The sequence below is a fragment of the Carassius gibelio genome, chromosome A20 (genome assembly GCF_023724105.1).
Source record: "Carassius gibelio isolate Cgi1373 ecotype wild population from Czech Republic chromosome A20, carGib1.2-hapl.c, whole genome shotgun sequence".
Lineage (NCBI taxonomy): Eukaryota > Metazoa > Chordata > Actinopteri > Cypriniformes > Cyprinidae > Carassius > Carassius gibelio.
In genome coordinates, this window is record NC_068390.1 from 21,763,839 (window position 1) to 21,778,785 (window position 14,947).

The following is a 14,947-nucleotide window of genomic DNA, read 5'->3' on the forward strand; positions in this document are numbered from 1 at the left end:
CTAATCTATTTATCCCAAATTGGGATAGGGGGAGTTATTTGGGTTCGGGCTATGCTCCGGGCCCGGACCCCTCCCCCAGGACAGCACGCCAAAATATGCCTACTATTTGCCTTCAGATTAGATGTAAGGGTGAACTCGTGAATCGAATATTAAATATCGAGATATCGCCCACCCCTACGTCTGACCACAAAACAGTTTTCCACTTTGTCACAGTCCATTTTAAATGAGCCTTGGCCCAGAGAAAACCCCTGTGCTTCTGGTCTGGATCATGTTTAGATATGGCTTCTTTTTTGACCTACGGATTTTAAGCCGGCAACGGCAAAAAGCACGGTGGATTGTGTTCACCGACTATGTTCACCGACTCACGGGCATCCAGTATGATTTTCTGGCCTTGACCCTTACGCACAGAGATTGTTCTAGATTCTCTGAATCTTTGGATGGTATTATGCACTGTAGATGATGATAATTTCAAACTCTTTGCAATTTTTCTTGGAGAAACTCCTTTCTGATATTGCTCCACTATTTTTCACCGCAGCATTGGGGGAATTGGTGATCCTCTGCCCATCTTGACTTCTGAGAGACACTGCCATTCTGAGAGGCTCTTTTTATACCCAATCATGTTGCCAATTGACCTAATAAGTGGCAGAGTGGTCCTCCAGCTGTTCTTTATATGTACATTTAACTTTTCCAGCCTCTTATTGCTACCCGTCCCATCTTTTTTGGAATGTGTAGGTCTCATGAAATCCAAAATGTCCAAAATTTCAAAATGTCTCACTTTCAACATTTGATATGTTATCTATATTCTACTGTGAATAAAATATGTTTATGAGATCTGTAAATTATTCCATTCCTTTTTTACTCACAATTTGTACAGTGTCCCAACTTTTTTGGAATCGGGTTTGTACATAAAACTAGGGATGCACCATATTATCGGAACTTATCCTGCCGATAAAGGTTAAAGGTAACACTTTACAATAAGGTTCCATTAGTTACTGTTAGTTAAGGTATAAGCTAACATGAACAAACAATGAACAATACATTTATTACAGTGTTTATTAATCTTTATTAATGTTAGTTAATAAACACAGTTGTTCATTGATAGTTCATGTTAGTACTAATGAACCTTATTGTAAAGTGTTACCAGCTTAAAATATAAAAATCTGCATCGGCCTAAAATAAAAAAAAATATGCCGATATGCCTTGTCGATAGACGAATAACTTGGATGTGCTCATGGTGTGCTAGCAATAAAATCACGTCAGCAGTGTGGTCATTCTTGAAGCAAACTTTTGCCTGAATGGTGATTAGATTCACTGTTTTTGGTTTGCCAAATACATAATCGGAAATCTGGAATGTATTGAAACTTTAAACCAGGGTTCAAATCAGGGGTTTGAAGCAATGCAATAGGAGAACCATTTTAGGTCCCCCTTATAATCTTTCTGTTAACGGTTCCTTAAAGAACCATTTTTTCTTAGTGTGAAGAACATTTCAATAATCTGAAGAACCTTTTCTCACTATAAAGAACCTATTTTGCTATGAAAATGTTCCAATGAAGTTGTCTTTCACCCCACCCTACTTTTAGCATTTGCTATGGTTAATAGAGCTGACTGTACAGAAATTCAGTGACTTACAAAAGAGGGAAAGAAACTTATCTTGTACTATAAGACCGTAACATTCCATAATGATATGCCATGACATGAGTATTGTGCTTGTTACTCCAAAAATCTTATTTCTTACTAGTTACTAGTTACTCCTTTCAAAAGTAATGTTATTACTTTTACATTATTATTACTTATTACTATACTTTTAAGTAAAAGTTTTGTATTAACTGTCATGTGTAGCTTGAAGCTATTTATAGCTATTATTTATCCATTGTTAGCCAAATACGATTATATTTCATGAAGAATTTTATCAAATGAAATAACATAAGTATATTAGATTTTTAATTATAGTAATATAATTGATTTTAGAATCAGAGGGATCTAGGTGGGCAAGATGTGTAATGCCAGAGTAAAGTAATGCCACAACTTACACAAAACACCTTTTCTCATAAAAAAAAAAAAAAAAAAAGCTAATATTTTCATCCCCTGAATGTAAGCTTTTCCATATTCTAAGCTTTCCTGATGTGCTGGTGACTTCACATGCCTGTCCGAGTCATGAAAATTAAGAAGATAAATCTAGGAATTTAAGGACTGTTGGATTTCAATTCAGTAGGGGTTGAGGCATCAAAAGTAGGGTTGCCGTCTGTCCCGTATTAACTGGGACATCACGTGCCTAATTGATTTGTCCCATGACCTTCCTTGTCCTTTTTATTGACTGCTACGCTGATCACAACACTTGAGAATGATCAACGACAAAAGTCATCATCCAGTCACAGGGAATCGCATTAATGCCAATTACTGTCACTGTCAGTGTTTTTTGTTTTGACCCAATCTGTTTTGGTGAATACAAACAACGTGATTATTAGTCATGGCTACAAAGTCCAGCCGCGCAAGAAAACATGAGGACTTATCTACCTGAGGGCAGACGTGATCAAAACTAGAACAGACTATAAACAATGCTATAAGTGTGACTTTGAGACCGTCACTGCTTCTTTTACATCTGGTTCTTATTATGATTCAGAAGTTCCAGCCAAGCCATATATGTCTGTCCCCTCACAATATACATAGAGACACAGACAAGCATGGTCAGTATGGTGAACCACATCACTTAACGGTCCACTCCTTTAGTGGACTTATTTACAGGTGCTGTATGAGCCTTAATTAACACTGATAGCAAACATAGACATAAATTGCAAACCTGCTATAACAGACTACGTTGATTTTATGGTTAAGTCAATCACTTTTATTTTTATAGTGCTGAATTTTCTGCATCCTTACTCCAGTCTTTAGAGTCACATGATGCTTCAGAAGTCATTCTTATATGCCGATTCGTGCGCAAGAACACTTCATATCTTCATATAACTGTGATCATCAGGATTTTTTCCTGAATAGAACATTCAATATCAATACAAATATTTTCATTTTCACTTTTGTTTTATTATCATTAATTTCAAGCATTCTATTTGAATAAAGTTATCAGGGGGAAAAAGTCAGTAGAATTGCACAAGCTATGCATTTTTAAAACATTAAAGTTCTAATTAAAAGTTTTATATTAAACCATAAGTTCATGTAGACAAAAAAAACGAATTTATATCCTAAACCAACAGATGGCAGTATGTCTCAAAGAAAAGAAAAGAAAACACTAGAACATGTGCTTATGACATACTGCCAATGTGAGAAGTCTAACGCACTAAATTTGGTTTAAGACCTCTTAGTGACTTTCAATAGAATTATATCCAGACATGATCTTTTTTATTTTTAGGGTCTATCAGATATGACATTCGGTCACCTCAAACAAGGACAGGCACTGCTGTTGCCCATGAATAAAGCTGTGTAGGAACATTTACTACACATGGAAAATGTGGGCTGTGGTTTTCTTCTCTTCTTGGCAAGAGACTGCCTTAGTAAAAAAAAAAAAAAAAAATTGGAATTTTACTGTTCCAAACATATGTTCCCATGGAAGGGGGCGGCACTCTGGGTTAGTCCCCCAACCTATGTGCAGACCTATCATACTAATTATTTTCACCATATTCAATCTGTACAGAAGCTGTTTAGATATAAAACAGTAGAGGGAAATATGTCAGACTGGTTAGATTACAATATTGTAGCTTGTGCGTCCCAGTTCATTCTAATCATCATCAGTTTAAATGAGGCATCTGCTATTTGTTGAGACTTTTAAGAGTGCTATTATGGGTGGCATTGCCAGTGGTATTTGTTAACTTCTATAGAATTCTCCTACACTCATTTTTATAACAGAAATCAAGTTTCTGCTTGCACAGTAAAAATATTTAGTTACATAAGACTATATTGTGTCATCATTCTGTATATAGGAAAGTGTGGGTGAAACAGTTCATTAATAGGGAGGAGACCATGTCACATTAAAAAATAAAATAACAATAAACCAAACACAAAGTTCCCCAATTCCATTAAGTTAAACATTAAATGACGCCACATAGTTAATGATAAATGGATGTCTTATTTTGTGAATAATTAATAGAATGGTAAACAAAGGAAAATGTTAATGCATAATACTGTATCAGAAGTTCTGTGCTAGTGACATGTGATACACTGGAAAAATCCCAATAATCTGTGCAATTGATCAGTCTGTCTACAAACCCTCGTAAAAATGATTGTTTGCTAGATTTTTCAAGATTATACCCAACATAAGTAGGGCTGCTTCTGATACAACAATCTATTTCTAATGAGGCTCAGGATACATGTCAGTTAATGTTAAATGTACAAAATGTGTGGATCTTCCTAGTGATTTCTGATGTTGTAATAAATGTCAAGAAGAAATTTTCGGGAACAAAAGTTGTGAGTGTAGATTGGTAGGAAAATATTGTAGGTTCAAGGTCAAACTTCCTTTTAAAATACAAATTTTGTCTTTTAAAATTTTATTTTGAGTGTGCAAGTGATCACATCAATGATTATTAGAAGTTTACAACTACTTTTCTTATTGTTTTGATTAAAAATAATTTAAAAGACCAATAAGACTGTTAGAAAAACAAATGAAAGCAAGAATATTAATGGGTTGATCTAATTGGTAAACACACAAAAGATGTCACATCAACCTATTTGTGTCAACATGTTAACATTGTGGTGATACGGTTTTCATGTACAGTCGGGCACAAATACTAAAATTAGCAATGCAAGATGTCTGTGTACTGACAGATTCAATCTCAGTGTATCTGATCCTTTTCAAATTCTTCATTTTGTCCTCTCCTCTCTTTTTACATCAGTTTGAAAGAGAACTTCAGAGAAGCATTAAGACACCACGGACATGCAAAGTTACCATAGTTGCATTTATTTGAAAACAGCAATCAGAATTTTTTTTCACCTGTGCTGTGATTCGTCAAAACTGATATTGTACATATTGTTTTTCCACTGAAAATCACAAAGTTACCCTCTTTATTTTTATTTATGTTTGTCTTTTATTATTTTTATTTGTTTCAATACAATGATTTGTGCTTTTGATACCTTAGTTTGAAAGACATGTTAATACAGTTAAGTGAATAGCAGGGACTACTGACAAAAATGTCAAAGGAGTCAGTTACATAGATCATATACACGCAATACAAAATACAGATATATGCACAAGAGTGCACTGGCTCCATAATCCAGTTCAGTTAGGTTGCTTCAACTCCCCAAAAAAAAAAAAAAATAATAATAATATTCCAATCCCAGTACTAAAAGTGAGATCATTTGGGATTCTTTAGGAAGGTTTAGAAAACATAAGGTGCATTTTAGGAGTTCTCAGTATTGGAGTTTTCATATGTACATAAAAAAAAAAAAAAAGTGTCTACGGACTGATGGCATGCCCCGTGACGAACTCCTTCAATGTGTGAATATGTATGGCTATGAGCGTATACAGAACCATAAGCATCCGATATTTACATCTGTTGGAATGTTCCCCATACTAATCATCAACAAGTCAAATACTTCAAGCAACATAATTCACAGAAGATCAAAATACCTTTCACATCTACCTCAGTAAGTGGTGGAGGAAATGCAGAAGTGCGAAAGTTGATTCACTTAATGCTTAACAGTTCTACGTTTAAAATGTGAACGGAGAAGTTACAACTAGTGTATCCTACCAGCCAATAGGAAAGAGAAGGGTACAAGCACTTAGAGCCAACTACCATACTGTATGTGGGTGTCATTCTAAAACATGTGCAGATATATCATTTTTCTGTATACTAGGTATAAACATTTACTTAAATTATATAGAATTCTAAATAAAGAGTTTACTGAGAAGTATATGCACACATACTTCTAAATATATAAAGCCATATTACATGTACATAATTTTTTGCTCTAATTATGCAATAGCAAAACCCATGCTTTACATAGAAAAAGGCATCCACAACATTAAGAAAAATGTACAATTTATGAAACATGATACAATAAATAGTATTATAGAATTGCTGCTGTACACAAAAGCCATTTCATTTCACACATATAAAAATACGTTTTAGTGCAACCTTACATGTATTGATACTTCACATCATTCAGACGAAAAGTGTCCAAAAAAGACGGTAAATCGCATTTATTATAAAGCAGGATACACAAAACTCAATATATATATATATATATATATTTACATGTCTTCGTGTTTAATGCTTATAAGAATATAAGCAAAAAGTAAAGAAAAGGCACACACATCTGTACATTTTTTAAAAGTACCAGACAAAGTCCATAAGCAATTTTGGTCAGGCTCATATATAAGTACACACACACACATGTTAATTCTTTGAAACTTTAAATAAGAAAGTAATTATAGTTGAGATAGCAAACCATGTTATAAAAGGCATGCTATTATACATATACATTAAAACCACTGAATCAGTTCACTTGTTTTTTTGTGTGTGCATGGATGTACTGTACATGTGTAAATATAAAATGTGTGAGCATAATTTACCACTCTCCCTTCGACCTTGTTCACCTGTTGTTAATAGCGTCTTTTAAATCTTTGCCTTTCTTTATGGTCGCTGGCCTCTCTCCACAGCCCTGTTGGCCAGACGCTTGCTCTGCCGTCTCTGTGTGGAATAGAGTAGGATGGCTTGCTGTGGGAGTCTTTGATGTGGCAGACACACTGTTCTCTGCTCTGGAGTGTAGGGGGTGACTGATCTCTGTGCTGCAATAGTGCTGCGCTCTCGACGCACAGTCTTGCTGAGCTGCGGGTGAATGAGATAATGTGTGCTGATGGTACGGATCAGTTGGAACCGTCAGTATCTCAGGATTTTCTTCTGAGGCAATGCACAGTGAGGCGATTGCCTTAGTGCACGTTTGGATGCACTCTTCCTGCTTGCTTTCCTTGTCGGATATGTCGGTGCTGTCGTCTCGTGACTTTTGTGAGTAAATTGATGGAGCCTTGGGAGACATGGATTTTTCGTGGGACTGAGGTGAGTCTTCTGGGCCTCTGCTGGTGGGCCTTCTACCCTCGGAAAGGTGGAAGGACACCTCACTGGTGCTGGACTCCTCCGAGGTGCTCTTCTGCAGGGTAAAGCGTGTGGGGTGGGCATGACTGGTGACAGAAGTGGGCACAGAATGGACCATCTGGATGCCGCCAATGGGTATCATGGAGAACGGAGTGCGGATCTGTTGCTGGGAATGCAAGGGAAGGTGGCTAAATAATCCTTGGTGGACGCTGGGGGCATCTGCACTTGCGGCATCCCCTTGAAGATGAGATGTCTTTTGCTGGTCCTAAACAGTTGAAAGATATAGTTTATTTACGTTAAGAAAATATTCCAGGAAAATCTTAAAGGCAGTGTTTAGACAAATCCTTGTGAAGCTAAATTCACCTTGGGTGATAAGATTGGCAAAGAATTCTTGAAATACTTGTCTGTTTTTCTGCTTATCGGGGGCTTGTTTCACAGTTATTTAAACAGGACCTCTTAGAAAGTTTGGAAAATTTAACAAGACCGCAAATACCACTAACAAAAACAACAGTTGCCAGTAAAAAGGGCCAAGCTTACATAATAGACATTGCTCGTTTATCTTATTATCCCCCTAACTTCATGGTAACAAGCCAGGTACCACAGAAACGAATTACATTACTGCATACACTGTATAGGCACTGCAGTTTTCCATTTTCTCCAGGGAGTTATAAATCAACTAGTATACAGTATAAATAGAAATACTCCATCCTGTTGTATGATGGCCATTTGTTAGTACAAATATTAACCGACTACCACTACAATTTACTTGTCCACAATTGCATGCATGTAAAATATCCATCCATTTGCACAGTGTAATTTTAAGGACGGGATATTGTTGCCTAGCCAGTGCACTGTTTACAGCTATATTAATTTTTATTTAAAATTTTATAAGTTACTGTTATAAGTTATAAAACAACTTACCACCTCCAGTTCTGCATGGCTTTTGGTCTTTTGGCTTAATGATATCATCTCTGCATGTGGGCTGGGGCTGTGCGCCAATGCACCGGTTTGATAATGGAGACTCCTCCTGGGGGACACAGGTCTGATCAAGCCCCTGCGGCTTCTCGGAGAAAGTCTGCCCGAGAGATCCCTTCCTGGTGATGTTGGCCGTCCTGTCTGGGAAATGGGAGAAAGATGTCCTCTTGGAGAAAGGTCCCTCCTCGGTGACAGATCCCTTCTGTAAGCATCCCGCCTTGGGGAGATATGCCTAAGGGGAGATGCTTCTCGCCTTGGTGACAAACGCCCACGTGGGGAGAGGTCCCTTCGAGGGGACAGATATCGTCTAGAGGAAGGTGAGCTTTCTCGCAGAGGGGAGGAATCACAGCCAGGTGAAGACAGACGGGAGCAGGAGAAGTCAAAGGAGGATGAGCTGTGTTCTGGAGAGAGAGCAAGCTCTTCATCCATAGAGCTAGGCACATCCAGTCTGTTTTTGTGATCTTCACCCAAAGCCCCTTGGAGGAGCCTCTGGTATTCAGCCATCTGGGCCTCTCCAACTTTCTCACTGGGTGCCATGAGTTGGGTGATCTGAATACTGGGCAGACTATTGAAATAAGTGAAAAGAGGCTGTTTGGAGACAGAGGCTTGAGGCTCTGGTGTGGGTTCCTGTGAAGCAGCAACTGCAGTGATGGAGAGTGATGGGATGGCACATGGCTGTGGGCTTGTGCTTCGAGAACGTGTCTTCGGCGTTGAATCACCATCATACTCGTCATCATCATCCTCATCTTCATCAACTTCATCACCATCCTCTTCAGCACCCTCTGAGTCATCAGCATCAGAGAATTGGTGTTCTGCCATTATCTCTGACATGCCAGTCTTTTTCGATGCTCTTTGGACCTCCTCGGTGTCTGGAAAAACGAGCAATAGCACATTTTCTCAACTGACTTTCACAGGTTAATCAACATTGTTTGAGGTGTTTTAATTGTGTTTAGTTTATTCCTAAATATCAGTTGGTCTAGAAAGGTTACTGGGTTTCATTGCCTTCCATTGATAGAACGTGATCAAATGGGCAAGATATTTTTTTTAGGTGTAATTTGGTTATTTTATTTAAAACTGGCAGTAGCAGTGTTCTGTTTTTAATTAGGCAATGGTGACTTTCACATTGGGCTTGTTTTCTGTTGTTCAAACCGTAGTTTGATTGTTACTGGCACCCCCTACTACACTGGTCTGGTTTCACACTCTCTTGATTCTGTCGAACCCCAGTGCATTTGTGGTCATCTTAAGTCATCGCAAATGGGCACAACGTATGACAGAAAACAGAACGTGGGTCAATATATTGTGTTTTTTATGAATTTGGTGCTCTTATGAGCAGCAGAGTAAACGATGTATGGGTTTACTGTATATGCGTCACATGAAGACGTCTATTTTGACGAGACAGCGGGATTATCATTCTTTTGCTGCTCTGTCATGCTTACATATTCACGCGAACTGCACTACAGTTCGGGTGCAATCAATCTCGGACCACCTCCTTCAGGTAATCTCCGGTTCAGTACCCCATTGCGCACCCACGTTCGCCTGACAGCTTTCACACTAGCCAAACATAGATTGCAGTATTGGCTTTTTTCAAGAAAATTTACCCAGAATCTGAAACATACCTGGCTCTTCTGTTTCCGCCTCATCCACAGATGTCACTGACACTCCAAGCTCTAAGCACTTTTTCATGTGAGCTTTTGACTTCATATGTTTTGTAAGGTTTCCTAAAAAAAAAAAAAAAAAAAAAAAAAAAAACATTTTAAAGTGTTTGAATTGCTTGCATTGGAATGGCCAAAATTATACCTAACCCTCAATTTATTCTGATTAAATAGTTTTAATTTTAACGTTTTATTCAGATTATTAAATTATGTTTTAAAATGTTTTGTGCACATTGGCATGTGTGTTATAACAATGTGTGTAAGTTATAACCAACCTTTTGTTTTAAAAGCAAAGTTGCAGAACTTGCAGACATATGGCCTGACATCTGTGTGTGTACGAATATGTTTCTTCAGCATGCTTGGCTTTTTACAGCGGATCCCACACTCCTCACAGATGTACTTTCCCCGGCCTCGGCCACGCACATAAACATAGTCTTCATTGGATTTGTACCTGAAATAAAAACAAGGAAAGGGTTATTTACATTCTTGTTTTAAAATATGAATATTGGTGAATGCTGATAAGGAAAGAAATCAAATAAAAAAGATCACATTATATATTTTGAGGGCATCATTCTTTTATGCTGTATCAATTTTTTTTCCTAACACATGATAATATTATATGGAGCTTTAAAATGCTTTAAAAAATAAATATACATACACACACACACACACACACACAAATTGTAGTCATAGACAGAGTTTAACTGATTTAGACATCACACCATTAAGTTTGTATGTTGATAAATGTTGATTTCCTCAGCTCCTAATATTTGTTTCCACACAGTATTTAACTTTTAATTGGATTTTAGGGAAGACCTTGTATAAAGAACACTTAGTTACATGTTCAAAAAATAACCACACATCTTCACATACCCTCCTTCAAAGATTTTGATGCGAGTAGGTTCAGCCTGCTTTGAAGAAGCTTCTTTTTCTCCATGGTCCTCTTTTCCTCTGTCTCTTAAGCTGATTCCCTTCATTTTCTTCCCAAACTTTCCAACATCTAACTGTATAAGCTCTGGCTTCAACTGGAAATGTAAACAAAAATGAGATGAATAATGAACCCTAAAACTGTAAGCATAAAACCTTAGCAACATAAGATGGTCTGTGCATTTTCTTGTAGAGTTGTGATGGTGAGGAAATTGTCCCCCCAGTTAATCGACAACACCAACATAAGTGTGACAACACCGGTAATACTGGTATCACCATGGGGGCGGGGGCTTTCCCTCTTTTTCTCGCTTTCCTTCGCTTTTAAACAGCTTGTAAAAGCAGTGTGCATTTTACTTTCACTTTCAAATAACGACGATTCGGAGTAAAGCAATTTTTGTTTTTAGTTTGTTTGAATTTCCCCTCTTTTCCTCGCTTTCCTTCACTTTTAAATGGATTTAAAAAATTTAATTAGAGGCAGTTCAATCGTCAATTGCTTGAATGCAAGAACAAAATTAAACGTCAAATTCACTTTAGCCTATCTATTAAATATAGAACTTTTATTAACAAAACAAATAAAAATACACCATGCAATAGGGCAGGCTTTGCCTAATATAAAATAACAAATAACTTACATAAAGTTTAAATGGGTATTCAAAACTGGCAATGGGTAGTAGGAAATAGTAAACATATAAATAAGAAACGTAGAATGTTTAGTAGCAAAACAAGTAAGAAAGCTTGGAGGCATGGCATACACCTTAATGTCAAATAAAATAAATAAATGAAACAAAGTTTGAATAAACTAAAAATCAACAAACCAACTAAATAGGAAACAAATGTTTAAAAACAAACCACGCTTAAATGTTTACACCGCAGCAGCGATCGCAGCAGCCCTCCTGTTAAGCCCTCCTTGTGTGAAGAACGAAGAGTGTAAAGACCATCGACTCTACCGTGCGACTCCACCGGGCAGGGACACCGGCAAGGGACATAAGTATTGTTTTGATTAATCCCTTTTTCATTCTACTTGTTTCACTTCTGTTTCAGTGTTAATAACCAATTCTTATTATGTATTTCCAGATCGCTGATTTCCACACTTTGCTTGCCTCTTTTGATCTCAACCGAGTGTCAACTACTGCTACTCACAAATCAGGCAACCAACTGGACCTCATTTATACATGACACTGCCCCACTGATCATGTACTGGTTACTCCACAGCACACCTCGGATCACTTCCTCCTCACCCTTAAGCTCAACATGGTCCCTGACACATCATTTACCCCTCCACATGTCATCTTTCGACGTAACCTATGCTCACTCTCACCCTCCCGGCTATGGTTTCATATTCACTTCCTTCCCCTAAACTGTTAGCATCTTTGGATGCTAACAGTGCTACTGATACTTTCTGCTCCACTCTTACTTCTTGTTTAGACACTGTTTGCCCCTTGTCTTCCAGGCCAGCCCGTACCACCCCTTCTGCCCTTGGTTATCTGATGTTCTACGCGAATACCCTTCTAAGCTTAGAGCTGCTGAAAGGGTGTGACGCAAATCCTAAAATACTACTGACCTTAATATGTATCAGTCACTCTTCTCTTCCTTCCCTGCTAATGTCTCCACTACTAAAATGACATACTACCATAAAAACAATTCATCTAACTCTCGCATGCTTTTTAAAACATTTTCCTCACTCCTTTGTCCTCCTCCTCCCCCTCCTGCTTCATCTCTAATAGCTGACGACTTTGCCACATTTTTCATTAATATAATTAAAAACATCAGTGCACAATTTTCCACACCACAATCCATCAAGCTCATATAACCAACAAACAAACACGCATGCATATCATTCTCTTCACTCTCTGAGGCAGAGAGTCTCCAAACTCATCCTTTCTAATCATCCTACTACTGGTCCACTTGATCCTATTCCATCTAATCTCCTTCAAGCCATTTCACTAGTTCACGCTTACATATAATTAGCTGAGGTATGGTATGCGTATTTGGCGTGCTGTCCGGGGAAGGGCTCCGAGCTCGGGAATTGCCCGAACCTAGAGTACCCCCCCTTCCCCGTATATTGTAAAGTGAACTTGAAGTGAGGAGATGGGGTGGAGGAGGGATGCTGATAAACCGTCAATGGATAGAGGTAAGTCAGCGATATTTATACTGTGGGATTGATTACTTGATTGTGGTCCACCTGTGATGATTAGGCTAAGTATCTGACGCGCTCCTCCCGAATCTTCATTGATAATTACATTTCTCCTGCACTTGTACCTGCACTCACTCACATCATTAACGCATCCCTCCACACTGGTGTTTTTCCCTCATCATTTAGACAGGCTCGTATAACTCTACTACTTAAGAAACCCACCCTCAACCTATCTCTTTTAGAGAACTACAGACCAGTTTCCCTTCTTCCTTTCATTGCAAAAAGACTTGAACGTTACTTACTAACTTACTAACTACTTGTCAACCCTACTGGCAAAGAGCATCTCAGGAACGCACTCCAGTGGTTCGAGTCTTACCTATCAGATAGGTCATTCAAAGTATCTTGGATAGCTGAGGTGTCCAAGTCACAACATCTAACTACTGGAGTGCATCAGGGCTCAGTTCTTGGACCACTTCTCGTCTCCGTCTACATGGCATCGTTAGGTTCTATCATTCAGAAACATGGCTTTTCAAACCACTGCTGTGCTGATGACACTCAACTCTACCTCTCATTCCATCCAGATGATCCGACGGTAGCTACTCGCATCTCAGCTTGTCTAACAGGCATTTCTTGCTGGATGAAGGACCATCAGAACTACTTGTGGTTCCAGCAAACCCATCGTTTCATCACAATTTCACCATCAAGTTAGGCACGTCAACCATAACTCCTTCCAAAACAGCCAGAAACCTTGGGGTTATGATTAATGATCAGCTGACTTTCTCAGACCACATTGCTAAAACTGTCTGGTCCTGCAGATTTGCTTTATTCAACATTAAGAAAATCAGCCCCTTTCTTTTGGAACATGCTGCACAACTCATTGTTCAAGTTCTTGTTCTGTTCAGACTGGACTATTGCAATGCTCTCTTGGCAGGTCTTCCAGCCAGTTCTATCAAACCTTTACAATTAATCCAGAATGCGGCAGCAAGATATATTTTTAATGAGCCGAAAAGAACACGTCCCACCACTGTTTATCAATTTGCACTGGCTACCAATAGCTGCTCGCATAAAATTCGAGGCATTGATGTTTGCCTACAAAACCACCACTGGCTCTGCACCCATTTACTTAAATTTATTACTTTAAACTTATGTGCCCTCTAGAAGCTTGCATTCTGCAAGTGAACGTCGTTTGATTGTGCCATCCAAAAAGAAGCACAAAGTCACTTTTACAGCTTTTTTAATTAACTGTTCCCTCCTGGTCGAATGGCCTGCCCAACTCAATCCGAGCAGCTGAGTCCTTAGCCATCTTCAAGAATCTGCTTAAAACCCATCTCCTCCATCTTTATTTTACCCTCTAACTTTAGCACTCATTATTATAACTCTATTCTTTAAATAAAAGAAAAAAAAATCTACCTTTCTAATCTTTTCGTATACTATTTTCTTTTAATTTATTATACAATTATAAAAAAGACCTCTAACACTAGCTAGCTATATTCTTTTTATTTTCTATCCATTTTCTTTTTATTTATTATATTATTTAAAAGCCCTTGCTACGTGTACTATGTTTAATCTAATTGAGACTTGTTATAGCACTTATATATCATTGTTTTTGAGGGCTTCCATTGTTCTCATTTGTAAGTTGTTTTGGATAAAAGCATCTGCTAAATGACTAAATGTAATTGTAAATGTAAAAAAACTTCCAAAATCAACTTAAAAAAATGGCAAAAGTACACAGGCTTTTCAAAATCCAAAATATTGGCAAACAAGTGCTTTTGTAATTCGTTTAGAAAATCATCCTGGCATCATCTTGTCTGTCTCAACTCACTCTTCTCGTCAGTCAGCTTGACAAGACTGTCCTTCTGCATGCTGTATTGAGCAGCCGCGTTCAGTTCTTAATTTTAGTGTCTGCTCTTTTACTGAACTAAATGATTTTTATTACTACAAAAAATCAAAAAGACGGTGAGGGTCGGTGCTGCGATGGGCAAGTGACGTAAACGGTGTTGTGGCTTAACACTAGTATCACCGTCAACACCATCTATTGCGGCAAGCCTATTTTCTTGGTCATTTTTTATTATTTTAATCATTTGAGAAATTAAAAAATGAGCAAAAGGCAACTTTTATGTTTCAACATTAACAACAAGAACAATAACAACAACAACAACAACAACAACAACAATAATAATAATACTACAATGGTCTGCTTTCTCTAACATTCTATGTGAGAA

The 14,947-nt window shown here is 37.9% G+C and overlaps 1 protein-coding gene across 5 annotated transcripts in view; it reads right to left on the reverse strand.

Annotated features, from left to right (window-relative positions):
• Positions 1-4,887: 4,887 nt before the first annotated feature.
• The window catches only part of LOC127938964 (transcription factor HIVEP2), a 74,588-nt gene continuing 64,528 nt past the window's right edge, over positions 4,888-14,947 (reverse strand). For all 5 annotated transcript variants that reach the window (XM_052535901.1, XM_052535903.1, XM_052535900.1 and 2 more), the window contains 5 exons: positions 10,538-10,689; positions 9,940-10,115; positions 9,629-9,730; positions 7,959-8,881; positions 4,888-7,302 (listed from right to left, as the gene is read on the reverse strand). In XM_052535901.1, the coding sequence (XP_052391861.1) occupies positions 6,538-7,302; positions 7,959-8,881; positions 9,629-9,730; positions 9,940-10,115; positions 10,538-10,689 (2,118 nt within the window). In that variant the 3' untranslated portion in view covers positions 4,888-6,537. The remainder of the gene's footprint in view (positions 7,303-7,958; positions 8,882-9,628; positions 9,731-9,939; positions 10,116-10,537; positions 10,690-14,947) is intronic.